Below are 26,717 nucleotides of genomic sequence, written 5' to 3'. Positions count from 1 at the left end.
AGAGACAGGCTTTGTCCCCCACCCACATTTCTTTAAACCTTCCACTCAATGTCTTCTTTTTCTTCTTTTGGTTAGTACGAACTTTCTTTAAATTTACTAGTTCGGTTATATCTTTTTTTTATTTTTTAAATTATAGTCGGTCTCTGACTAACTTAATTAAGATATAAGCCATTATTTAATTACAAGGTTGCCAACCACTCCACTATTTGGCTGATAATAAAGTTGCGGAAGGCAAAACTTTCAAGTTTCAACTTAGTTACGAGCTCCGATCGGGCACACACATTCATATTATATTATTTTTATTTCTATCATTTTATATACTGTTCGTCGGATTTATAAATTGATTGTTGTGAGAGTTATAAATTCATATGGTTTAAATACTTATATTTTGTACCTGACATGTATGATGATAGTAAATTCAACCAATGAATGATACTTCTTGTTGCTTTTGTTGTCTTAACGTGTATGAGTTAATTAGATTATTTATTTTTATGTTTTTTTATTTTTATTATTTTTCTCAAGCTATTCTTACAGCAAGATTTTTGTATTAATGCATAAACTATATTGATAACACTCCAAAATGATTAAAATGAGGCCGGATATTGTAGTAAAATCAGCACACATTTATTACAAATAAGTTTGTGACTTATTTAATTAGCTCTTGTATATCATGTTTGAATATGGTAATCCAAAAGTAGACAAGGCGACCTGCAACTAGTAATTTTTTAGGGATGTCTGCAATTGGTCCCGTTCCATGGATCGATTATAGCGAAGAATGAGTAGGTATTGTCAATTATGGAACCTCGGTCATGTAAAGAATGACAAGGTATTTCCCAGCAACGATGTAAAGAACGTCGATCATGTCTCTGGTCAAATTTGAACGATGTTTCCCATGCGCGATCGAGAAGAGTAAGGATATATTATTTAGGATGATGAGGTTGATTAGATACGCATCAATATAATATAATCAAGTTGGTTATAACACATAACTGTGATCCTTAATTATGCAGTTTGTTTTTTGAGAAATCATGGAAATATCCTCTGATATATATATTTATATATTCCTCCGGTTCTAAATAATAAGACTCATTTTGTAGCGCGTAATATAAGACTCATTTTGTAGTGTGTAATATAAGACCCATTTTGTAGTGTAAATTAGATTACAAAATGGGTCTTATATTTAGGATCGGATGGAGTATATTCTTTCGTGAATGAATCATGAAGTAGAAAGACGCAGAAATTAAGATTCACTTAATTCATTAGTATCTGTAATCTGGGGGCGTTTGTAAGTTTAATTTCTGATGCTGTCCTGTTCTTCTCATTGTCTCATCTATGGGTGATTATTAATTTGTATGAGATTAATCACAATGATAACATCATATGAACTACTTAAGCATACAAAAATAATTAGCTGATGACATCATATAATTAAAGGACAAATAGAGACTAAAACACCTTTTTTTTTGTGGCGGCTGGATTTAATTCGCAACCTGTGTTGTTGTCCTCGCCGTCTCTTTCTATGGACGACACTGATCGTAGAAAGTGGACTTAATTATTATCATAGTTGGCAATACACCTGTTGACAACAGACAAGTCAATAGGTGTCAATTTTTCCCAGCTGTGTTTCAATTTAAGCTGTACGTCATTATTATATATAATTATATGAAATTTATTTATCTTCTTACATGGCATTAGTTTACAATTTTTGTAAATATGTTACGTACTAGGTTTAGTTAGCAAGAACTTCAACTCAATTGAACTTTTTGTTATTGGAGAGAGAAAAAGGTTCAAACCCAAGACCAGCTTCTCGTGTGGTTAAACCTCAACTCCATCTACAGTAAAAAGCGTAGCGCGGGGAAGACCAAAAGTGATTGATGAGCCAGAGGTTTGTGGAAGTGGAACAATGAGTTTCGTTGAACTCATTTAATTCATCATTTGAATCTATATAGAGTATTTTTTTATCGCAAAAATTAATAGTGTCTATATATATACAATACACAAATTAGCTCCTTGCAAATACACCGATATACCAGATTTACGCACTTACCTAAAAGAGTGCTAAAAATAGAATCTTACAATGGTGTGTATGAACAGGATAAGGTTTATAGCTCTTTTTTTTTTTTTTTTCTCTCCAAATCTTTGTAACTCAAACATGAGAGAAAATTATGTTATTGACAAACCAAAAACAATGTTAACGGACGAGCTGAGTTTCAGTTGAGCCCGGATCTAAAACTGAAAACTTTCTTTCCTTTTGGTCTGACCCCTCAGGATTCCCCACATCGGATTGCGACAATTTCTTGTAGCACGACCACGTGGACCCTTGCACGTGCTGCAACAGTTGCCCATAGACGTAAATCCTGCTCTTCTTCACCCGCCAATAACTCCCATAGAAGTTATCCATATCGCCCTCTGAATCCATCTTTGCTTGCCTAGGTACGTGAGAGCAGAATCGGATCCCCTTTATTGGATATTCAAGTTTCTAACTTTGCGAGTCAATAATTTTGAAACCCCAATATATCTTCGCCTCATTCTTTCTTAGTTATATGATCGAATTATTACAGGTCGTTAAATTGAATAATGTAAAGTAAATTGGCCAAGTTTGGTGGCGGCGGAACTTGGATTTGTTTTGGGTAAAGCATATTCAGAAGGTAAAAATTGTTAATCTTGAGGAAAACCCCATTATTCGCATGCTTTTTCTTTGATCCCTTTTTGTAGTAGCCAAACATGCCTCATTGACCCTAAAAATCACTTCTTTAGTTCCATGAATAACTCCGATGTTTTATGATGCTTTTCTTTCCAGAATGTCTCATTTACTAATAGCGAAATAAAGTGCATAAACACCCATATATTCAAGGATTTTATACTATTAAACTCTCCGGATCAGACTTATTAAATATTATCAAATGAAGTCGGACTTAATCAAATATTATCAAATGAAGTGAGATGCTATATTTTTGCGAGATCAGGAAACAGCATTAAGAAAAGTAATACTTCTCCGATCCTAAATATAATATCCATTTTGTAATAATCATAACGCACGGAACCAGATGATTGGACTGTTTCGCAGCCTAACGTGTAAAGCAGAGTTATTATGGATAGATATAGTCATATATATAGACATACAAATGATATCCGTACTGCCCAATATGCATGTGATCTAAGTTTGCCAGCGCTAGCTTGAGGCAGTCAAATATTATAACTTCACGCACGTACATGCGAGCTTTTGTCAAGCAAGGAAGTGAAGGTTATGGAGATGGGGCAGGATCACTCTGCAATTTGGATCAATGTGTATAACGACATTAGAAAAGAGTTATATATTTTCAGTGTCAACTTTATATATTATTTTAATCCATTTGAGAATCATGTATAGAAGTGAGCTTCTTGCCCATTTTCAATGTATCTCTGCTTACCAGGAGTTTGCCTCTTGCAGCTCTTTCTGCCAAATAATTTGATGGTTTGAAAAAGCCACCATACATCTTTTCCCACTTGGTTAGACTTTCATGAATGTACTTAGGTCCTATCATGTCGCCCCAGAAAATTATTCCTCCCCTGCGAACACAAAATAGACATAGGCTCGCTCACAACCTTATATAAATACATCAATATGGATATCGACTATTATCATTATATATAGTTGTTTCTCACAGGTGAGATGGAAACTTCATTCCTAGAACAGAAGCAACATCAAGGTCTGAAGCTTTAGCAACAACCCCTTCGTCTATGACACGGCATGCCTCATTCACCACAGGAAAGAAAACCATTTCCACAATTTCTTGGTCACTCAGCGTCATCACACACTGTCAATATCAATCATAGCCCACAAAACATGATGCGATCACTTTGTTATGTAAAATATCATCTCCTTTTGGGAAATGGAAACTGAATGGTGAAACACATGAAACAAAGAAAGATAAAAATGAAAGTTCACTTTATGTTAGAGGTTGAAGAACCTGTCCTTGGGGGATGATGTTCATCTTTCTTCTGGATTCCTCAACTATTGGCAGCACAGATAGGTCAGGAATCGGCGGGTTGCCCCTCTTCTCGTATAGATAATAACCTTTTCCATTGCTTTTGCCTTTGAAAGCATATGATACAACACAATAATTTCATTTCATCATTTAACTCCAAAGCTATCACTTATCAGAAAGACTTGATACGGTGATCAAACGGCGTTCTATCTATTATTAACTGCTTATATAAGTGATTATTTATGCATGTCATTATTATCAGGTTGACTGACAATATTAATACTTGAATTTGGGTGCTACAAGAAATCCATGACATGATATATTGTATGAGCACCTGTTCGGCCACTGCTGACTATAAGATCAAGTAGAGGAGATATGTATGTACGATCTGAGAAGGCTTTGTCAATCTCTTTGTTAGCAGCTAGGGCTATTCCATATCCAGTTATGTCATGAAACCTGCAAAAAAATAAATCAAAAAGAAGAGAGGGAAAGAGTCGATTCAAAGACAAATTCCTTCAAGTGGCTCTCTGAGTTGATTCAGTTATAATAATTGGAATGAGAATCACACATAGAAATTAAACATAACTGGAAAGGCCCCATTGGCATGCCAAATGTGGTGATTACTTTGTCAATCCTGAAGATATCAATCCCCAAATCTGCCAAGAAATAGGCGGCTTGCGTATATGGGAAGAAAGTGCGATTAACAGCAAAAGCAGGGCAGTTCTTGACAACCAAAGGTACTTTCTTCAGCTCCTTCCCAACTGTTATAAGATCAACAACCACTTGTGCGCTAGTTTTCTCGGTCGGTATGATTTCCAAGAGAGGCATGATATGAGCAGGACTAGGTTGTAAAGAGATAAAATGTCAGATTTATGGCCCTTTTACTTTCGCGCGCGCGTGTGTGTGTGAGAAAATGCTTCTGACCTGAAGAAGTGTGCTCCTACTATTCGATCCTGCGATTTGGTCTTATTTCCAATTATATTTAAATCAATGGAAGATGTGGTTGACGCCAAGATACAGTGATCAGGACAGTTCTTCTCGACTTCTTCAAATACTGATTGCTTTAGGGACACTTCCTCATAAACAGCCTACAAATAATCAATTTGCCATAGTCATGAAGCTAAACTACCTTAATAACCGCCGTATTTCCACTCCATCTTGACAGATGTATTAGCTGTTCTGTAAGTTAACGATGGCTTGCAAATCGCAACGCAACAATTTGATTTATGAGGAACCAGGTCAGATGAGAGAGGGGGATGATATACCTCAATAGTCATATCCAATTCTTTGAAATCCGAGTAATCCGACACGCCTTTAAGCATCGAAAGGGACTTCACTACCTCATCGTGTCCAAGCTTCCCTTTCCTTAATAGTCCTTCCAGATTTGCTAGCACACAACAATCCCCATTACTAATATAAAGTGACAAATGTAATAGTCGTTTTGTCTTTATGCAATCATTAGCACGGAATTTTGACATGCTTATAGCTGCAAGCAGAAAATATGTCTGTTGCAACTCGACTGATGGATTAATGAATGAAACACTAACCTTGTATTTTTGTTATAGCTTTTTGTAGATACTCGGTATTGATTTCTTTGAGTATAACATTGATGTTCGCTAAGATAAGAGCAGTGGCAATACAAGAACCCATCAATCCACCACCAATCACCCCAACCCTCTTCATTTTGCGTGGCGTCAGTCCCACGTCCGTAATGCCAGCTACCTGCATCGCGTTTATGCAAAATTAATAACTACTGTTATATATATAGATAGAACTTCATTTTTCAAATTAAAGATTATATCTTATCATATCAATTATATATTTTGAGAATACGAAAATAAAAGAATGAAGGTAGTAAATATAGGAGACTTTAGTTCGGAATTGGAACTTTTCAGCGTGGAATTCAATCACAAAAACAAGCTCAACCTCTGAGGTCGCCCGTTGAGCAAAATGTAAGTGAACAGATGCTTTCGCAGTATTTGAGAGCACCAGTTCTTCGAATAACTTCTGCTCCTGCAAAGTTCATGAACGCTCACGAGTCATATATTTATATTTTTAAACTACTACCTCCGATATATAAATCTAGTTTGTAGCGCAACACTGGAGGTAGTATTTTTCATTTGCCTTGTTAGCACACATCAATAATAAACCCGAAAGCTGAAAGCTCTGAAATTTGAATCCCATAACGGGAAAAAAACACTTGAAATGGAAATTGGGTGATACGTGTAAGTTATGTATACCTTTGAGAGACCACAATAACCTCCAGAAACAATACCATATCTGACGACGTCAAGGCAAGCCTTGTGATGGGGCATGGCAGTTTCTGTGTTGAAGAGGGCATGTAGATCAGACATTGAAGCAAGTCTATCAGTTTTGGAGAGTGAATTGGTGCGGCTTTTACGTCCCTCGACTATGTCCAAAGCCCACGCAAGCGAAACTCGTAGTAACTCTTGCGCTGACACAACTTCATCAATCAGCCCTATTTCCTTCCCCTCTTCCGACATTATACTCTCCGAGGACTGCATGCACAGCACAACATATACACATCTATGTCTCTACATGCGCACACACGCACGCACGGATATATATGGGTACGTGTATCAGATTTTAAGTGTGGAGAGTTCTTTGGTTCACAAGATCCCATCGTTGCCAGAAAGATTAGACACGAGAGGACCTATTTGTGAAAGCTATGTATCATATTTTTGAACTCCTCATTCGTAATCACATGCCAATATCTTTTTTTTTTTTTACAATAAGACTATAGTATGCGTTTAATATTTTAACTTTATATATACCATTTCTCAATTTAGTCTCTTAACTTTAAAAATTGTATTTTTAGTTTTTTAACCCTAAAATTGTTAAAAGGAATAATAACATTCAAATCTTAGATATTTATAGAACACTATCAGATATTAAAATATATTGAGTTTAATTTTTAAAACAATTATTATTGTTATAAAAAAACATATCATTTAAACCTAATGATTTTAGGATTAAATAACCAGAAATAAACTTTTTAAAATTAATAGATTAAATCGAAACATTATATATATAAAGTTAAAAGACCAAATATATATTTTAGCCTTTCAATAATATATATACGTCTCTCTCCTTTCTCGATTAAGCATTTCTTCAGGTCAATATAATGGAATTTGGCAGACTGAGTTTACGGGACGGTGTTTGTAAAAGGCTTCCTCCAAAGGAGCTACTTTAAGCTCGCTAGAAGGAAAGAGTTCCTTTAAAGCCACATCTATATTAATTTTAAGAAATTTAAAGACCCAATTTAGCTAGTCCTATTACTGTGAGGTGCTGGGCTCACTCTAAAGGGTTAATTAAGCCTGTGCCATAAATGAAGTTATTGACCAAATTAAATCTCTAGCCTCCAAATAAAGGGCATGTGGATTACCATCAACATGTTGACGGCTTTGGAAACTCCAACAAGCCTTGGAAGACGCTGTGTGCCTGAGCAAAATAAAATAAAATAAAATAAAGTGAGCTAATTAATTAATTAATTATGAATATCTGGCACATATACGTACAGTGGTCAGAAAGCTACAAGGATAAGGGTTTTATATAGGCAGGAGGTGCTACAGATACTACCTCCACATCCTGGAATGACCCCAAAAGTCAGCTCAGGCAAGCCAAGTTTTGCTTCCGGCGTAGCAAGACGTGCACTGCATGCCTGCTCATCACTTCCTTAATTAATTAGGATCTCAAAATATATTTAATATATATACACACATTAAAATTTATAATAGATTATACTACCTCCGGTTCTTAATATAAGAGCTAGTTTGACTAATTTGAGTAGATTAAGAAAATTAATTAAATTAGTTATTTGAAATAAATAGGTGTTGTTCTTCTTAAAATACTTTTGCTAATCATATGTAACACCTAGAACAATCGAAACCTTTAAAATGTGCAACTAGTATATGGATTACTTTAGAAAAATATATATATAAGAGATAAAGTAAATTGAGGTCTTATATTTAAAATCAAATTAAAACTACTAGCTTTTATATTAAGGACATGAAGTAGTACTATTTATAATATACGATCATGTAAGTAGTTTTTAAACAATATGCATAATTTTCTGTGTAGGTAACTACAACCATTACTTATGAGGAAAATAATTAAGATTCATTGAGACACAGTGTGCGTTTGGTTGTGCATATATGTGCTTAATTGCGGCTGAGCGTGTGTGTGGGTTCACACGCTCTTTTTGAATTTATGTCATATATGATTGGGAAAAAAAAATAAAAATGGTCCACTTTATTTGGTTATTGATTTATAACATAGAGAAATGGATCGAGAATGGTTTGGTTGAGAGGGGAAACGAAAACAGCTTACCATGGCCAACTCAAGACCACCTCCAAGGGCATATCCTTGTACGGCAGCGACTGAAGGCTTTTTGCCATCTGAAGTTACCATTCAAGGAAAATTTATGCATATATATTAAGGCCACTTTTAACGTACGTAATTAATTAATAAATAACATTTAGACCTTCAATAACATTAATCACGAGATCACGAGACATGTTTGTCACAACCGAGACGTCACCTGCAAGGCCACTTTAAAATTACAAGTGGGAAAAAAACATTATGCAATCATGCTGCGCAATATTGTTGTCAGATATATATTATAAATAGTTTTTACTTCTAATTTTTAATTACGTATATCCTTAAAATTCTGTATGCAATTTTGGGACTTGAAACAAATTCGTATAGAATATTACCAGTTTCCTGCATAGTCCGCATCACATTTATGTCCAAACCTCCAGAGAATTTCCCACCGTCACCTTTTAAGAAGAAATAATATATATGGATTGGAAGACCATCAGTTCAAATATGGTAAGATTATTGAACTGTTCATATGATTCAAAATTTTTACTTACGAACGATGCATGACAAAGGAACGCGGAAAGAAAAGGGTTTGCCTGCCTTTTCGAACTTAGATGCTAAAAGTGAAAGCATATTTCAGTGTTCCATTTTTCTGCCTCTATATATCATGTATCAGACTTATGTGTGTGGGATAACTGAACCTAATTAAACTAGCAATTAACTTGAGAAATCAGGAGAAGCAAGCGATGAAAATAATTAGTAATAGAAAAGTGAAGACATAGTTTTACCCATCAAGATAATGGCCTTCACATCATCTCTTTCCATTGCTTCCATGTATTTGTTCTTCAGTTCTGCAAGACCTGCAAGTCATCACAGAGACAGTAATTACCCATTAATTATTACACAGTATATCTCGATATATAGTCGTTTGGCTCGCTTCAATTCGTTTTCATTTAAACAGAGGAGGATTCATATATCATTTTGCTAATTGATCTTCTTAAACATATCTATATAGAACGCTGTTTTGTTTCACAAAGTTGATGAGTAAAGGAGAAGTAAAACTATATAGACAGTGCATTCTGGAACAACCTTATTACAACGTTTTTGAAAACGTAGGACTAGGTACCTGCATGACAACAAGAAGGAGAAAACTTATATGACGATTATAGACATACCTTGAAGAGTTAATGCATTAACGGGTGGATTACACATAGAAATAACAGCAACACCCTCACTCTCAACTTGCATCTTCACCATCATCATGATGCTCCTCGCCAGTCCTGTAGCTTTATGATTCAGAAATCAGAATGAAATGAGACTTAACTTGTTTGATTACTAGGGATTATGGAAGCTAGTTATCGCAACGTGTGTGTGTGTGTGTGTGTAAGCGATTTGGATCCGATACGACATAAAATTTATACACAAGTGGCCTTGTCCCTATTGTCGTTTGGAATTCCGTACAATGTTGGCCTTGCCCATGCATCTTTCTTTTACTCTTCATAGCAGATCATTATTAGCGTCCATTCATCAAATAATAAAACGATATAACAATAATTCATGTTGAGATGTTATAGCCCAAATATGACCAAACACTTTCTTTGAGACTTTTTAAACGTACGAGTTTAAACCCTTGTGAGAATCATGACCAAAAAAAAAAAAAAAGACCCCCTCCCCAAAGTACTGTTCATGCCTGTTTTCTGATAATTTGTTGAAGTCGGTAATCAGAACTCACTGATTGCCCTACAAACGTACAAGCTTCAGTCATGAATCTAATTAATGTTTTGTGTTTCTTTATTTATGTGACGAGATGTTAATAAGAGCAAAAGGAAAGAAAGAATCCCCTCTCCCCTGATCTCTTGGTTGTGAAACTTCTCTTGTGAAATGGTTGTGAAACTTCCGTTTCCTCACAAACTTTGCATAGCTTGGGCCATGGCTATTTTCTCCACCTGCATTGATCCTGACAGCCAAACTACTGCATTTATAACAACATAATTGTACCTCAACAAAAAGTCATTACATAATTTTCACTTCGTCGTCACCCTTTACTACTTATAACTTGGTCGGTTGTAGCTAGGGTCTGAATTACTGGGAAAGGGGTCTGAATTACTAGTATCATTCTTGGATGGACACATCACACACCTACTCTAATTAGAATCTAGTTGAATGGAGTCGTTGGGAATTATGTATAAGAGGGATACTTCAAGTTTTAAATTAAGATATGAAATGCATCCTGCAACATATATATATATATATATATATATATATATATCGTTATGCGTGTGGATCCTTTGCCCATCCATGCATAAACTGGTCAGTACTATGAAGAGGGGGAACTAATCGTCGTTGTTGTTAAAAGAAATAGGAAAAAAAAAACTCAGGGTATTAATGAAGTAGCTACATATATATTACCCAATATCCTTAATATAAGAACTATACAATTAATTTAAAGAAATTAAAAAAATTAATTAAGTTGTTTAGTTATAACAAATGTGTTACTTCCTTAAATTACCTTCTTTATGGGTATATTTTAGTAAAACATTATAAATTTGAGAAACAAAATAAATTAAGATATTATATTTAGAATCAAATTCAATCTCCAACTAATCTTTATACTCCTCTGGTTCTTAATATAACACCCATTTAACTAATTTGATTAGATTAAAAAGTTAGGTAAGTTAGTTAATTATAAGAAATGTGACACATTTTTCGTAAAATACATATAATCATCTTTCTTAATACCTCCTCTCTCTCTTTTACTTGATTATGGTTGAAGGAATATCATATGGGTAATTTAGAGAAAATTGATAAATATGAGAAATAGGTTTATATTTAGGATCAAAACCAACTCAATAATTGAGTCTTATATTAAGGACTGGATGAGTATATATGAAGCCCTTGAGAAAACACGTGTGGGCATTCTTGCGGGAAGCTCTGATTTGAAATAAGTAAACAGTGATAGTTTTATCTTCGATCTTAATTACAAAAGCTCGGGTCGGAGCTGGTACTATACATATTAATATTCGCTTGGCGGACGTCACGTGGGGGTGAAAGCTCGACAATTAACTAACCCAGTTACGTGTGAGAAGAGGGCTGCTAGAGTAAGCAAGCCCATTTCATTATCTAATAATGCATCCGCGGGGTCCATAATATTAATGATCATTCAATGGTTCGTTGGCCGCCCTACACACACACTCACTCGGCGAGAGATGGTATTTATTGCGATCACAAGGATAACTACATCAACTAACATATAATAATTACTCCTTCCATTTTTTATTATAAGAGACAAATAATCAAATTATGTTGATAAAAAAACAATTAAAATTAGTTAAGAACAATTAATGTATAAAAAATATAATTTTTTTTCAAAAATGCCCTCATTAATAAGGAGAGAGAGCATGAGAAAGAACAATTAAATTATTGAAAGAAAGAGAAGTGGGAGGGAGAAAGAGTGTGAGTTGGAGACAATAAATATGGGTAAAATAGAAAATCAATACAAAAAGTAGAGACAACTTTTAAGTGTCTCTTATATATAGGAACATGTCATAAGCATCAAATGTCTCTTATAATAATGAACAGAGGGAGTACCACTCTATTCTAGCTCTATTAGTATAAAGCGCTTTTAACGGACAATGATAATTAACTCATTAAATGTGTTTAAAATTAATAATTTTTTTCATTTTTGATGAGGTTTGGAATTTAGATCAAAACAGAAATATATTTCACTTAAATTAAAATTAAAGGTTTTGAATAAAATTTTCCTTCAGCGTTTTGAGCGAAGCATCATAAAAAATTATTTATTTACCCCAACAATATTCATGCATACTTATTTGCGCATATATATTGTATTTAAAATATCTTGTAAATAGTTTATATGGGGTAATAGCACACTTCTAATACTCAAATTCTACGCAAATTTTTAATATGACCTTTTAATTTTATATAATACTACCTCCGGTCCTTAATATAAAACCTTGTTTGACTTTTATTTTAGTCCTAAATATAAGACCTTAATCCACTTTCTCTCTCATATTTATACTTTTTTTTTTTTAAATGTTCCTTCTAATAATAGTAGTTCTAGCCAACATACTTGATTAGCAAGGATATTCTAGGAAAGAAAATATCTACTAAAAATAACTAACTTAACTTATTTATCTAATCTCTTCAAATTAGTTAACTGGCTCTTATATTTAGGACGAGAGGTAGTATTTTTTTTTAGTTATTAGTTTTGCAGTGCTAAAACCTTTAATTTCATTAATAAAACATCACTGACACAACAATTTTAAATACTAACAAAGAATTTTTAAGTGGTGATAAATAATTCTTTTTTTTTTTAAATTAACCTTAATATATCATTGCTTAAATTACCTAACCCGAACACTATTATTAATAGAAGATATTGACATTAAATGCATATAAAATATTTATATTGTTTAAATTAATCAAACGCATTAAGAATAAATCATATCTTATATTTTTTAAAAATATATTCAGTGCGTGTTTTGCACTTCCTCCTGATTATACCGCTTTGCTTGTAAGTCGGGCTCTTTTTGAAACTTGAAATTGCAGAAGTCATGTTTATACTTTATACAAGCTAACTTTTAGAAATTCAAATGTTAAGGTAAATATTTTCAACCGATACAGGATCTTAATCATTTTTTCTTTTTATATCCCCAACTAGCGCAGGCTTGGGGCACAGAATGCTTCCCATGCACACTGACAAATTCAGCTTGCTTCAACTCTTCAGGATTTATAGAATTACCTTTCTCACATATCATCGTATGCTTCAATTTAAACATTTTTTTTTATAATTCTAATTCAATGTAATGCAGTGATTCATAATTATGGAAATAGTCTCTCTTATGATAATAATCACTCTTTAAAATCTCAGTATTCCCGCATCTAAATGACTTCATTACTATTCTCTTACAAAAATCTATCTATAGTCGTTATTATTTGAGTCTATTTTGTTATGTACCACCTCAAATTCATTTCAATATTCCCTGTCATCTTCAACAACAAAACCAGAATATCGGTCCTGTTTGGTACGAAGTATTAAAAATATAGGATAAGGATTAGGATTAAAAAAATATTAAAAAGTTTTAGTACAAGTATTTTCTTGTTATATGGAATTAAACAATCTCATATACGTAGGATTGGAGAATGCTACCTCCTCCCGTGGTATTCCCCAAACCCATAAATATAGATTTGTTCGATCTCATATAAAAAGTAATAACTTAAACTAAACACTCTTTTAACTTTTTTAATCCCAATTCCCATCCTTGCTCTTCATTTTCAATACTTCATATCAAATGAGATGATGGTATTTGACCCGCCAAAAAAGACCAGACTATATTATTTTATTAGAAAATTCTCTTTCCTCCCTCCAGTAATTTCTAATCTCAAAATAATAGCTGGCCGAAATGAAAAAATCTCAACATAATATAAGAAGTGACAACATGCATAATGAAATTTCCTTAAAATTCTTCAGGAACTGGTCATGTGTGGAACGTATATGGAACATTAGAATAATTAAAAAAATTATTTGGAAGAAAGAAAGAGAAATAATCCGGCTTCCCTGTGCAGCAGGTGATCGTGAAACCTCGCATTCAGTTAACTAACCCGCAATAACATTGTCAATTCCGTACATAGTTAAATATCGCACTTGCATTTAGAATTGATTGTTGTAAACTGGAAAGATAGATCAACTACTCTCATTACGATAATCCAAACTCAATTAAAGAAATCCATTTTGTATTGGACCAATTTCATTTCTAGGAACATCTTATCAAAAATCAACAGAGTTAACTAAAAAGTTAGTTCCTCACAATATAGAAAATTAATATTCAATTTTTTTTAAAAAAATACTTATATTTAGTACTCGACAATATCTTGATTAAAAAAACTATTTGTGAGGATAAAAAAAATAAAAAACTATTCGAAAGGATAGCTATGAGAACAGAAAATAACCAGTTCCAGCTATCGCTATAAGAATCTTCTTGATAAATGACAGCACATGTCAATAAGAAAATACTAGAAACAATTAGAGCAGCAGAAGTTATAGCTTCGGAAGTGCAACCACCGTATCAAATAATAGACGACCAAAGTAAAATGCTTCAATCTAACTACTTTATCAATGCCTCTGCCATCTTCAAACAGCAAGTCATGCTGATTAATTTCTCGACGTCTCAGTTGCTGATTATGGCACACGCTCTTCACCCACATAAGCTCCCATGAAGGCAAAGGAAAAAATGTCTCAAAAACTAATCAGAACCGCAGGGTGCTGTAGCTAATTTTTCTTCTTTATTTTTTGTGTTTTCTCAAGAATGAATGTACATGATCAAAATGCCAGGCAAGCGATATAATAGGAGGCACTAACCAAAAAATATATATATAACACGAAGGTAAAGAATAAAGAAAGAAATTAAGAAAAAGAAGAAAAAAGGGGGGGAGTAGGAGAATGGGCAGACACAAACAAGTATCAGGTGAAAAATGCAAAAGCAATCCAAAGTTTTTACATGCTACCCGCTCGACCTGGCGTGGGCTTTGGCTTCACCTTTGCCATGTCAACAAGGTCCCCAAATAACTTATCCTCAGGCTTGGAAGGCTTGCCAGATGACGGATAAGATGACGTAGAAACCTGGTAGGACGAATTTCTCATACCACCATCGTCTCTAACAGATAGGCCATACATTTGCTGGTCAAGATATGGAACCTGTTGCTGGCCATAGCCATATCCTGTGTATTGGTTGCCATACATCTGTGGAGGATACATGGAAGCCAGGGGACTAGCTTGCAGATTTGGAACCATACCCATAAAGGGAACCACACCTCCCTGGATTTGCTGCGGATAAAAGCCAAACTGATTGCTCTGGCCACCGTGGGGGTTAATTGCTGGCATGTGGCCATTAGCATTTGGCGGCATATACATGCCAGCAACCTGGTCATTCCCCATCGCCTGAGGACTCTGAGGATGTGCAGAACTCTGTACATGGGTCATGATCACTTGAGTAACTTGCAGTGGCTGTGGATATTGGGAGCCAGCTAAAGAACTACCATTATCTGTTGGCTGAGCTTCCCATGGGGGTGGCGGCAATGATCCACTGCTTTGCGAACCTATTGACCACAAAGGAAAAATGTCAGTGATGCAAGTAGTAATGTCAAAAATTGGACAGCACAGATCCTATACTTTAGTATTCTCCACAATATATGCAATCAACGCAGCTTGGAAAATACACAGCAGAATAGGGAATGCCATCAAGCAATGATCAGGATTCATCATTGCATTGGCTAAAAACAAGTACGTAATAGCAAAGGATTGTGCCAAACAAGAATATATTTTAGTGCACAAAAATGAAGCATCAGGTTGACCATAAACTGGTGAAGGTGGCCGTTGCTGCTGCGCAACCTGACCATTCCATGGAGGACTGGCGCTTTGGGAATATGGTGACTGCTGGTAGTGAGAGGACCCCACATTTGCCACACTTCCATTAGGGTAAAATCCACCATGAGGAGATAAGGTTTGTTGCTGTTGAACTTGGGGAGCTAACGGACTAACAGGGCCGCTAACATTAGTTGACTGTACTGGGTGGGTATTAACAGGAGTTGGTACGTTATTGCTACTAGAAAACATGTCAAAAAGCACAAGGGCGTTCTGCTGTGACAAAGGACTGGTTGGCTGCTGATCTCCAACAGGCACAAGGGCAAGTGAAGTGTCTGCTTTCGGTGAGTTATAATCATCACCACTGAGCAAGTCGATACTGGGAGCAGCCTTTGCAGGGAGAACTGACCCATTTGATGAAGGGGGTGCAGGAAGCAATAACTGGTTCAATGTTTGTGACCCTGCTTCAGCACTAGAAGCAGACCTGCAAATGTGAAACATACAAACAAACTGTCAAATAAACAGAAGGCAACTAATAGCTCAGATTCTTGTCAAGTCAACTTGGAATGCATTTGAAATTAATCTTATTTCAGACCAAGGAAAAAAAACAAAGAAAGAAGAAACTAGTCTTATTTCACATTTGCATGGAGAAGGTTCAGGCTATTCATATCCCTAAATCAATATCAATATTAAGTCCATAGCCAAAAACTAAACCTACAACCTGATTCATCAAAGATGAGATCCAATCAACTGAATACAATTGTATAATGTCAACGCAGAACTGGTAGTTTATGCTAGTTGCATTAAACTCCCTAATGTCATATCTTACATAAACAGCTGTGACTTCTCTGGTAAAACTAAAAATCGGACTATCCAAATGAAATGGCAACTGACCAAAAAAAAAAAAACAACGGAAAAAAAGACTGGCAAAGAACCCCTGGTCACCCAAAATTATTGTAACAACTAGTACTAGTATTCAATTCACTATTGTCCCCAAGAATCTCTTCCTAGCAGCAAAAGGCAAATATATCCAGTAGAAAATTTTCTTTGAAAAATAATAAAAATATTTCTAGGACCCCCTTGACTCACTATACAAAGTTATTTGGGATGGTACAATAAACTGCTGCCTGAAATATCAAAATATAATGGATTACACGTATTCTTCTACGGTAAAAAAAATAATAAAAATGATACACATGCAGAGGAATGCAGTGATATGAAATGGAAATTAGTGCAGCATAATCATGGATAATGGATTACTTCACATCAGTTTGTTTGCTAGTATTTCCCGTGTCAACCAAAGGCCCGTCTAAATCAACTAGTGCTCCAGCAGGAGCAGCCTTTGATTTCTCTGGTTGATTTTGATTCGATTTCTGTGGTTGATTTTCAAAAGAAATTCCAGAAGCAATGGCTTCATGCTTGGCCAATAAACGCTGCAAATCATCATTCAGAGCTAGTCCTTGGCACAGCAGTGATTCGTCACTGAAATGAAAGAATAAATCATCATAATAGCTCTATTGATCTTTGAATAGAGATAAATACATATAACCATTTAAACATGTACAGTATATTACAAGAAAATGATTATGACCGTCATTATATCATAGTATCCCAAAAATATATATCTGGCCTTACAAAGTTGAGTTGACCAGTTGAACCACCCTCTGTTTATATGTTCGACATTGTTCCACCAAATCAACAATAACCTCCTGCCTAAGCCCCTGAAATAGAAACAATAATCATGAATAAAAAAGTCTCTTGAATCCTATTTTAAATGTTCATGGAGAAACACAGTCAGAGCATGTTTACCACTGGGTTCAAGAGGGCCAAATAAACTATAAAACATCTCATTCTGTTTACCAGCTAGACCTATGGTGGTTTTGAAAGGGGAAAAAAACAGAGTTTGGAAATTATAAGAAAATACCAATCTGGTTAGGCCAGATAAAAATCATATTTCGAATTTTTTATATTTTAATAAAGGATTTTCTCCTTTCTTTCTGCTTATCTTGGATCCTATCAGTCAACTTCTCAGACATTTTGTGCCATAACAGTGTTCATATATTAGCATATAACTAATAACAATAAGAATCTATATCTATGCCATCCCATTTTTTGTAAAAAAAAAAATTCAAATCCCTGTAACTAGACTAGCTGTGCCTGTCACACACATAAATAGGATTTTCAGTATTTATACCTATATGACTATGAGGGAAATGACACATCTAAATAAAGTCAGATATCTTTTGTAGATAATTAGGCAAATTTGAACAGTTCAAATCATTTAGGGAAGAAAAAGAAACCGCACAAATCCATAACAAAAACTGTAATCAAGCAATCTCTTCACTATTTTTTTTTTTTTTGGCCAACAATCTCTTCACTAGTATTTAAATGCACAAATAATAAAACCAACAGCACAGCGACAAAAACCTTGATCCCTGCTTAAAAAAATTATTGTCATCTATGTATTTCATCAATTTTCAGGCTCATATCAAGCAACTTACTTCTTTGTTACCCGGGTCTAAAGCATTCAGCATTTCTGCAAGTACATCCATAATACCACGTGCATTCTGAATTTCTGTCAAACTGCCAGTATAAACTTCTATTAAAAATGATAACAATAATCATAAGTGGTAACCAGTACGGAGCATTTTGATCTTCTTCCAGATAACAGTTATTAATGATAAAAATACCGAAGAAATACATAAAGTACCATGGACACTGTACAAGAAAGTATAAATAAAACCACATATATCCAAACCTATAGAAATTAATGCTCAATTTTTTAGATAATAGAAGCTCTAGAAATAAAAGGGATGCATCAAAGCTTAAATTCTCATTCATACCATATATGGAAGCCTCAAAATAAAACAGCCAATCGCCTTTTTTTTTTTTTTAAATTGTTTACTTTTCTATCCTTAAAACTTTGCTTTTGCCAGACCCAGAGACAGCTCAACTTTATTAAATTCCAGTAAAGGAATAAAAAGAATGAAACAACCATCACAAGCTTGAAGTAGTGTATAAAATGGCTAGGCCATCTCTGCTTCCCTAGAAAAGCTGCTATGGAGGATAAGTGTGAGAATGCTACTTAACTACAATAAATGCATGTACAGTAACAACTATTCCAACCCTCTTAGGTCATAGGCCATCAGGTTAAAATCTAAACATCGCATGAAAGTTAGAGATAATATGTATATAAATTAATGGATCATATCAAAGGAGCCAGACATGGTACCTTAGGGTTGGAAACTCAGGTTCTGCAGAAGACTCAGCTGTGTCCTGCCGAAAATCAGAATTGCGAAGATTTTGAGGGTATGATGCCAATGGCTGTGTTTGTGCGGGTGTAAATACAGGCACTGATTGCTCAGATCTTTGAGGGAATACTGCCCCTGCGCGCTGAAAGGACAAATGTAATCATTTTTCCAAGGTCAATTTGAACATCAATTGTAATCAGTGGCATTTTGAACACACTTGTAAACATTCAGATGAGAAAATTCTGTAGCGGAAAAAAAAATTATAATGAACTTTTTTCTTCCCTTCTAAGTAGATTTATAGTCAACATACCAGTAGTTCTTGGTATGCAGCATAATACTGAGGATATCTCGCCCTTGGTCCACCAAATGCCTCTTGCCAAGTATCTACGAGAATGAGTATCTTGTCTCTGACATGAATATCAGGCTTCAATTGACACCATATAACAGCATTAACATATTGTACTAATGATAAACCTGCTATAACTCAGAGCAGAACAGTAATGTCTTAAGACACATACCCTTTTTTTGGCTATTCTCACCATCTCATGAAGAACATCTCTCTCCGCAACATGCATGTGAACTATGTCCCCACAATTTTTTATGATCGTCTCCAGTAGCTAGAATATAGAAGACCAATACAAAACGAAATGAGCTTTTCTGATTGTTATAATTGTACATCCAGACAAGAGAGAATCCTTCCTATATGAAAAAACATCATTTAGACTGCTAAGCTACCCTCAAAGAACCATTGTTACAGAAGGCCTAGGTAAAATTTCATGTCAAAAGAATTTGCAACACGTATTTGGAAAACGATACGAAGATAACAAGATCTGCTGACTTTTACATCCTTCATCAGAGCAATGCTCAGGGATTTGCTACTTACAGTCATATGAAAAATGTTATTTAGTCAAAAAGTGAAATCTAATACAGAAATTGATGAAAAGATGCGTAATTTAAAAACACCTTGACCAATATTAAAATCTGAATGATATACGAACTGAGCTGATGCTTACTGTTAGTGCAAGAAGTTGAACTTTTGAATTCTTACTTCCAATCTTCTTCTTTATACCTTTAACGACATCCTTTGCTTGCCTGATAAATCATAGCCAAACTGAGTTCTCAAATTCTGGAAATATAAACCAGGAGAAAACTCAAAATCAAATATAACATTCTACTTAGATATCTATATCCCTAAAACAAAGCAACTGGCTGGGCTTCTGGACCGTTTGACAGTCAGTTTGCAGGGCTAACGACTACTGAGTGTTATTTCATTTATAAAACAATATAACTTGCAGAAATTGCCCACAGTCAAATTCAAGGCAACAGACATCATGATCACATATACATTTACATGTGTCATCTATCAAAGGTCCAAAATTTTTAAAACCTTGATAGAAAATGATATGAAGGCTTAACATGCAGAAGAGAGTCACTCTTCAATCAATTTAACCAGTACTGAATTCAAACTACACATTCAAAACATAGGCGCAAAATTGCATTTAAAAGGAAAGTAGTAGATTATTTCTTTGTACAAGTAGCCCTTCATTCCATACAAGGAAACTAGCAACTTATAGAGAGTACCGGGAAGAAGCATGATAGACAGCACGCATGTGCATGATCATGTTATCATGGACAAACTGCAGAACGCAGCGAAACCATAAAGGCATCAACCATCAGCGCATAGCTTAACTGATCAAGTTCATGAAATTTATGAAGTAATGAAAACTTATTATTAAACCCATCATAGAAGTATGTAACAACAGATGCAATCAATTCCAAAGAAAGGGAAGGGAAGTCTTTTGGTAACGCATGACACTTCTGGTTCAAATCCCAGATTTGATAAATTTTGTTGACCAATCACCATCATGGCAGCGCAGAAGTTAATTAGCAACAATAAAAAATAAGCAGAGAAGATAGCCCCACGCATTGGAACTAAATTCCGCTCTGAAGCTTAGCTCACGCGTCAATCCGAAATACCAGTACCAAAAAGAGATTTTGATCACAATTTTCTATTCGGTAATACAGCAAGTTTTCAGTCAAAATACCAAAGTCGTATTACAGAGGATGAGAAGACAACGGCTACCCATAAGCTCATGTATTTGGATTGAATAAGAAAGCGAAGGGAGTGAGGATTCGGTGTTGCGCTTACGTAGGGTCACGATTAAGCATGTCACAGATCTCGAGGTTCATAGCCCAATCAGGGCCGATGAGCCTGTCACTCGTGGCTCGTTCAACCATGGAATTCACCATCTCCCTTCACCAAAGATGCTCCCGATCAAGAGACGGATGCGCTACCGATGACCATAAACAACGATCGAAGACTATTCCGGCCGTATCACGGAATAAACCGGCCTGACACTTTCTCTCTCTAAAACAATATGCGTCCCTATCCCGTGATATTTGCTCGTTAGTTTCTTAATTTCAGTTGAGGAAATTTCTCAGCGGAACATAGGCAGAATTGGAAGTGAAGAAATTACCCTTCCTACCCAAACATGCCACGTGTCCGGCTTCTCGGCGTGCTTCTCCCTGATGCCGTTTCTTTTGCCGACCACTTTGATCTGACGGTGCTGACCAAGTTGAATCCTTGGGTTTACTGAAGCCACGTTTGCAGGCCTCAACTATAAGTGGCAACCTGGGCCTGATGATTTCCTACATCTAGTCAACTGATTTTTGCCAATTGCCACTTAAGAATTCAAAATCTCATGAGAGAAAGTGATGCATAATTTAGTATTTTTATAAATATAGTTAAATAATTAAAACTCTCTTGTATCACATTAAAAAAAAAAGTTATTAAGTTTGTCATTACTAATATATTTCTTGTTATTAGCTCTTTAATATTTGTCATGACTAATTTACAACTTATTAATAAATAACTTATAATTACCAATATATTTCTAATTATATGCTATTTAATACTTGTTATTACCGATTCATAATTTATTAAGAAAATTTGTAATGTAACGATATTTTTGTCATTTAACTACATTTATAAAATATTTGAGCACCACTTTCTTTCTTATTTTTTTGAAATGTTAGGTGCCGAATTAAAATATTGTAATTATAACCTTTTTTCTCTTTTTCCTAAAAAAAAATAAAAATTTGTAAGAGATAATTGTTGTATATTGAGGTTTGCAAAGGTCCTGAAAACAACATAAACACTACTATATATTAGCAAATTATTTTGACTTCTCTGATTCTCTTAGAGTTTACACAGACTGTATTTGATTTTTTTAAATATTTCCAGTAATTATATTTCGCTAATTCATGACATGAGTTATGTTAAAAATCTACTGCGGTTATCTGGTTTCTTCGGGAATTTATTTTCCACTTATAATGAGATATATAAAATAATAAACAGGATATTTTAAATGGTTAAGAGGCAATTTTAACCCCCATTTTATTTTTCAGGTATAATTTTATCCTCGACCTTTTTAGCGATGCAATTTTACCTTGATTTTTTTTTTTGAAACTGCACCAACAAGCAAAAGTAAAATTGCTTTTTAAAAAAAAATCAAGAAAAAAATAGCACCTAAAAAATAAGAATTATGAGTAGAATTGCACCACTAAGATTAAGGCGAAATTGTATCGTAAAATAAAATTGAGGTTAAAATTGCACCTTAACTCTGTTTTATACGAAGTATCGTGTATCGTGTGTTGCCTGGTTTAAAAATTAATAATAAAATATTATCATCCTTATTAACTAATTTATATTTTCATTGACTTGGTGTTTTAAAGTTGTGTGATGGAAATTTCAGCTTATATTTTGTAAAGAGCTAGTTGGCTAATTTTGAGTAATTAAGAAAATAAATTAAGTTAGTTATTTGTAACGAATAAGTATTTGTTTTTCCCAAAATAATCTTTACAATCAAGTTTTTATTAGAACTATCATTGTTAGAAGGACTTTTTAAAAATGGTAAATATGAGAGACAGATTGATTAGGTCTTATATTTAGGATCAAAATAAATCAAATAAGGTGTTATATTAAGGAGCGGAGTAGTAGTTTGGATGTGAATATATCTTTTCACTTGCCACGACTTATTTCGTAACCTGAGTAATTATTAGAAATTACATAGCGTGTATCATGATTCGAGTTGAAATTTCGACTTTGAGAAAAAAATCTGTTGTAACTTTGAGACACCCATGCAATTAATATTATAATATTACTAACTATACTCCTCCGTTTTAATATAGGACCCATTCCTGTGTTTATTTGGTCCTAAATATAAGACCCTTTTTTTATTTATCAATTTTCTCTAAATTACCCCTATAGATAGGTCCTCAACCAATAATCAAGGTAGAAGAAGGAGAGGGGATATTAAAAAAGATGATTATGATGTTTTTAGGAAAATATGTCACTTTTTATTATAATTAAACGGTATCTTGACCTAACTTCCTTGAATCTAAAAAATTAGTTAAATGGGTCTTATTTAAGGCCGGAGATATATCATAAAAAGCCTCATATAGACTCCTACTGCAGAATGACGCGGACAATATGAACCCGTGCGCAGTCATCATGAATTGTGGGGGATGCCAGCGTGAAGTCAAATGTTGTTTCATCTTCATGTGTTTTATCATCAAAATCTCAGTCATGGCTCAGGTGACAAGAGAACATCAGGGAGGGAGAGACGATAAGGTGTATTTATTTGTTTGTTTATTATATGGGGTTAAGAAGGCCGCTTTTAATTAATTGACATTGCAAAGCCAACGCAATTTGTCCAAAGAACAAGACCAACGCAATTGGATGCTGCCGTTCTGGAACCCAAAAAGGTAAGGAGAAAACAAATACTGACTCCTCCCGTCCAAGAGTTGGATAATCTGTTTGTAAAAATTTAAAAATAAATTAAATTAATTATTTTTAATAAATAATTGGTCTTAAAATACTTTTGTTTATTCATACCCATTGAAAATAGATTTTGATGAAAACACTCTGACATATACAAAGACTACTTTATTTAGAATAAATAAATAAATATAAAAATAAATTAAATTAATTTTTTATATTTATGATTAGATTAAATCTCTAAATAACTTTTTGAAACACCAAGTAACATAGCATGACATAACCAAAAAGCACTAGGATTCACCAGTATGGTATCGTCGTTTTGCTGTACACGCATGCCGCATGCCCATAGGTTGGTTTATAAGCTGGCTGCTTGGCTCATGTCGTTGTCAATGGCAAGGAGTTCAAATTTTTGTAATTTATAAATTCAGTTCTCATGTTACATAAAATTTATAAAAGCTTCCATTACTTTTTGCCGCGAAGAATATCATTTGCCCCAGTCTTTCTCGCTTTAATTTTTTATTTTATTTTAATGATTACAATGGACCTTGTGAGTGAATATAGGCATGTGTTACCACGACCTAGTTTGTAGGTTGTGCAAGTTTATTTTAATAAGGTGTTTTCTTTCGAAAACAAACTTGTCACCGACGATTATTACGTGTTAATATGATTCGCTGATTTATGTGGACAATAATCTTGTTTTGTGAGTGATTTCTTTTGACCATAGATGGATAGCCGGGTGAGTATCATGCATTATGTGTGAATTCATACAAGAGTTGAACTAATGGAAATATGGAATAGACATACTTAAGTCTATTAATAGTAGTTAATTGAATGATTAGATTTGATATTAAATATAAGATTTTTGTCTGCTCTGTTTTGTAAGTTCATAATATTTTTCTCTAAATATTCTTATTCATAGTAAGGGGTTTCTGCTAAGGGATAGTTCCATATATATGATCAAAAGAATAGTTTAGAAAAGTCAATGCGTATTTATCATAATTAATTAAATTGACTATTTTTTTAATTTTCTTTGATTAATCATTTAACTCCGGCTAGTATACACATCGACATGCTTAAAAAACATATTAAAGTCAACTTGTCTAGATTAGGTCATTAGATGAAATTTTAAGACGTTGTCCCCCAAGCTATGCTTGGAATATTTACATGCTTCACAATTAGAAATTATAATAATCAACATTCACTCTGTTTTTATTTATAAATTTTTATTAACTGATCCCTAATGCAAAAGCAAAACCATTTGCAAAGAGTAATAAAGCACGTTTACCTAAAATTGCGCCCATATCTTTATAATGGCCTTTTCATTACCTGTCTCACTAATGGGTCATACCAGCTAAGCAGTAGTTTTAGGAAGTTGTACAACTTTTTAACATGTTTATTTAATGTTAAAAAATTAGTAGTCTTATAAAAATGATGAGTAGAATTACTCATTAAGCAGTCTCTAAAATAAAATGGCCAAAAGTTTAACCTGGACATTATCAAAGAATCCGCACATTACTAACTAGGACATTAGAGAGTGATATAGCTTTTAGCAGGGATTCTCATTTTGCAAGCTAGTCGTCAATGAGCAATAACTTGTTTTGACTTTTGATGAAGTCGAAGCACATGAAGTGACTGTTTAGCATCAATTATTTTGGGCTTATAAGCAGTTTATAAACACTACAAGGATTGGAAAATTTAAAGTGTTTGGTTGGGCCTAAATAAAAAAAGAGCTTTTGTATTTTAAGCTGGAAAAACGTACGTTGCGCTCAAGCTTCATTTTCTGGCTTATTGATCACTTTAAGAGCTTATTTTACACATGGCATGACAGAGGAGTAAAAGACGTGGATAGAATTAAATTCAAAGTGACATGCTCCATTTGACGGAGGAGTAAAATAATTCTATCAAAAGCTCTATTTTTTGTTTAAACCCGCCTTTATAAAAGTGACTAGTTCTCTACTGTCACTTTCTTATATGAAGCTCTATTTTTTCATTTCTATGATGTTTTCAAATTTAATTCACTCAATCAATTTCATTTTTTCATATTAAATTAATTTAAATTTATTGTATTATGTCAATTCATTTTTTATCATGTTTCACTTTATATTTTAAATATTTTTTATGATTTTTTTAAAGTTTTTAATTTTCACTCACTCTATAAATTTCACTTCTCCATTATGTTATCTCAATTTATTTTTTTTCATCTTTCACTTTATATTTAAAATATTTTTTTCATGATTTTACTAAAATTTTAAAATTTAATTCACTTATTAATTTTGATTTATTCATATTAAATTATTTTAATTTCATTATATTATGTGAAATCATTTTTGTTATCATTTTTTATTATTTATTATAACTCATACCCATTTTAGTTATTTTACAACCAAACTTACTTTTACTCAACTATAATCCAAACAATTTTTTACCAATCTCACTTTTACAAACTAGTTTTTCTGAACTCCAATCAAAACACAATTCAACTTATCCAATTTAATTTTTACCTAATTTCACTTATCCATAAACTACTTTTTCACTAATCCAAATGGAGCCGAAAACGTGACAAAATGGCAGCGACAAATATATGCTGTGTACGGCGATGAAAATATCTAAACAGCACGAATAGGGGCTAGTGTACTATTGTCAAACAAGACATGGGCAGAACATTGTTCTGGAAGAAAATAAAACCGAACGATAGGAACATTTAATAGAGTATTATGTCATTACAAGCACAATCAAACCATGATCATTCACGTTTAGGAAAGTTTTAATGTTATTGAGTTTTACGGTTATTATCGAATTCTATTTTCTCTACATTTTTCTTCGTCACTTCGTCACGGAGAAGCATTTGCGCAAGCTTGGGAACCAAAAAACTGTTTCGTACATAATGGATCAGAGCGAAACTAAAATGTTATTCGATTTTATATTATTTGATCTTATTCTCCCAAGCCAGGGAAAAAAAAACTGGTGATATTTGCTTGTTTTTATTTTTGATT

General features: G+C 33.8%; 2 protein-coding genes across 4 annotated transcripts; both read right to left on the bottom strand.

Moving 5' to 3' along the window:
* Positions 1–3,245: 3,245 nt before the first annotated feature.
* Positions 3,246–9,581, bottom strand: LOC114737506 (peroxisomal fatty acid beta-oxidation multifunctional protein-like). Its single transcript, XM_028925441.1, has 18 exons — positions 9,485–9,581; positions 9,098–9,169; positions 8,705–8,767; positions 8,473–8,529; positions 8,319–8,386; positions 7,569–7,650; positions 7,375–7,430; positions 6,209–6,487; positions 5,895–5,981; positions 5,516–5,690; positions 5,234–5,355; positions 4,893–5,056; positions 4,555–4,809; positions 4,303–4,424; positions 3,951–4,075; positions 3,646–3,797; positions 3,411–3,549; positions 3,246–3,269 (listed from the first exon to the last, which is right to left on the bottom strand). The coding sequence occupies exons 1-18, from the start codon at positions 9,570–9,572 to the stop codon at positions 3,246–3,248; spliced, it is 2,130 nt and encodes a 709-aa protein (XP_028781274.1). The 5' UTR covers positions 9,573–9,581.
* Positions 9,582–14,561: 4,980 nt separating this feature from the next.
* Positions 14,562–21,356, bottom strand: LOC114737464 (TOM1-like protein 9). 3 transcript variants are annotated; one of them, XM_028925388.1, is made up of 10 exons: positions 21,091–21,356; positions 19,955–20,033; positions 19,460–19,558; positions 19,252–19,365; positions 18,923–19,083; positions 18,192–18,273; positions 17,326–17,411; positions 16,951–17,172; positions 15,723–16,174; positions 14,562–15,425 (listed from the first exon to the last, which is right to left on the bottom strand). In XM_028925388.1, exons 1-10 carry the CDS (start codon positions 21,189–21,191, stop codon positions 14,824–14,826), a joined length of 1,998 nt encoding a protein of 665 aa, XP_028781221.1. In that variant the 5' UTR covers positions 21,192–21,356; the 3' UTR covers positions 14,562–14,823. The 3 variants fall into 3 exon arrangements, with proteins under 3 accessions (XP_028781221.1, XP_028781220.1, XP_028781222.1); XM_028925387.1 differs by having other exon boundaries at positions 15,681–16,174; positions 21,091–21,354; XM_028925389.1 differs by having other exon boundaries at positions 15,681–16,174; positions 19,955–20,067; positions 21,091–21,224.
* Positions 21,357–26,717: the final 5,361 nt, after the last annotated feature.

This window comes from Neltuma alba, unplaced genomic scaffold (assembly GCF_004799145.2).
Source record: "Neltuma alba isolate B1F8T4 unplaced genomic scaffold, ASM479914v2 tig00013459_pilon, whole genome shotgun sequence".
NCBI lineage: Eukaryota > Viridiplantae > Streptophyta > Magnoliopsida > Fabales > Fabaceae > Neltuma > Neltuma alba.
This window is presented reverse-complemented; position numbering and strand designations above follow the sequence as displayed.

What these genes read in the sequence shown, in the direction of transcription:
- LOC114737506 (XM_028925441.1), bottom strand. Translation starts at nt 9,572, where the DNA reads ATGATGATGGTGAAGATGCAAGTTGAGAGTGAGGGTGTTGCTGTTATT. An exon ending in GCGGACTATGCAGGAAACTG is followed by an intron (nt 8,530 to 8,704) that starts GTAATATTCTAT and finishes GTGGCCTTGCAG; the next exon opens with GTGACGTCTCGGTTGTGACA. An exon ending in AGCTATAACAAAAATACAAG is followed by an intron (nt 5,356 to 5,515) that starts GTTAGTGTTTCA and finishes GTTGTGTGCTAG; the next exon opens with CAAATCTGGAAGGACTATTA.
- LOC114737464 (XM_028925387.1), bottom strand. Translation starts at nt 21,191, where the DNA reads ATGGTGAATTCCATGGTTGAACGAGCCACGAGTGACAGGCTCATCGGC. An exon ending in ATGCTTAATCGTGACCCTAC is followed by an intron (nt 20,034 to 21,090) that starts GTAAGCGCAACA and finishes ATGATTTATCAG; the next exon opens with GCAAGCAAAGGATGTCGTTA. An exon ending in CCTGAGTTTCCAACCCTAAG is followed by an intron (nt 18,274 to 18,922) that starts GTACCATGTCTG and finishes TTATACTGGCAG; the next exon opens with TTTGACAGAAATTCAGAATG.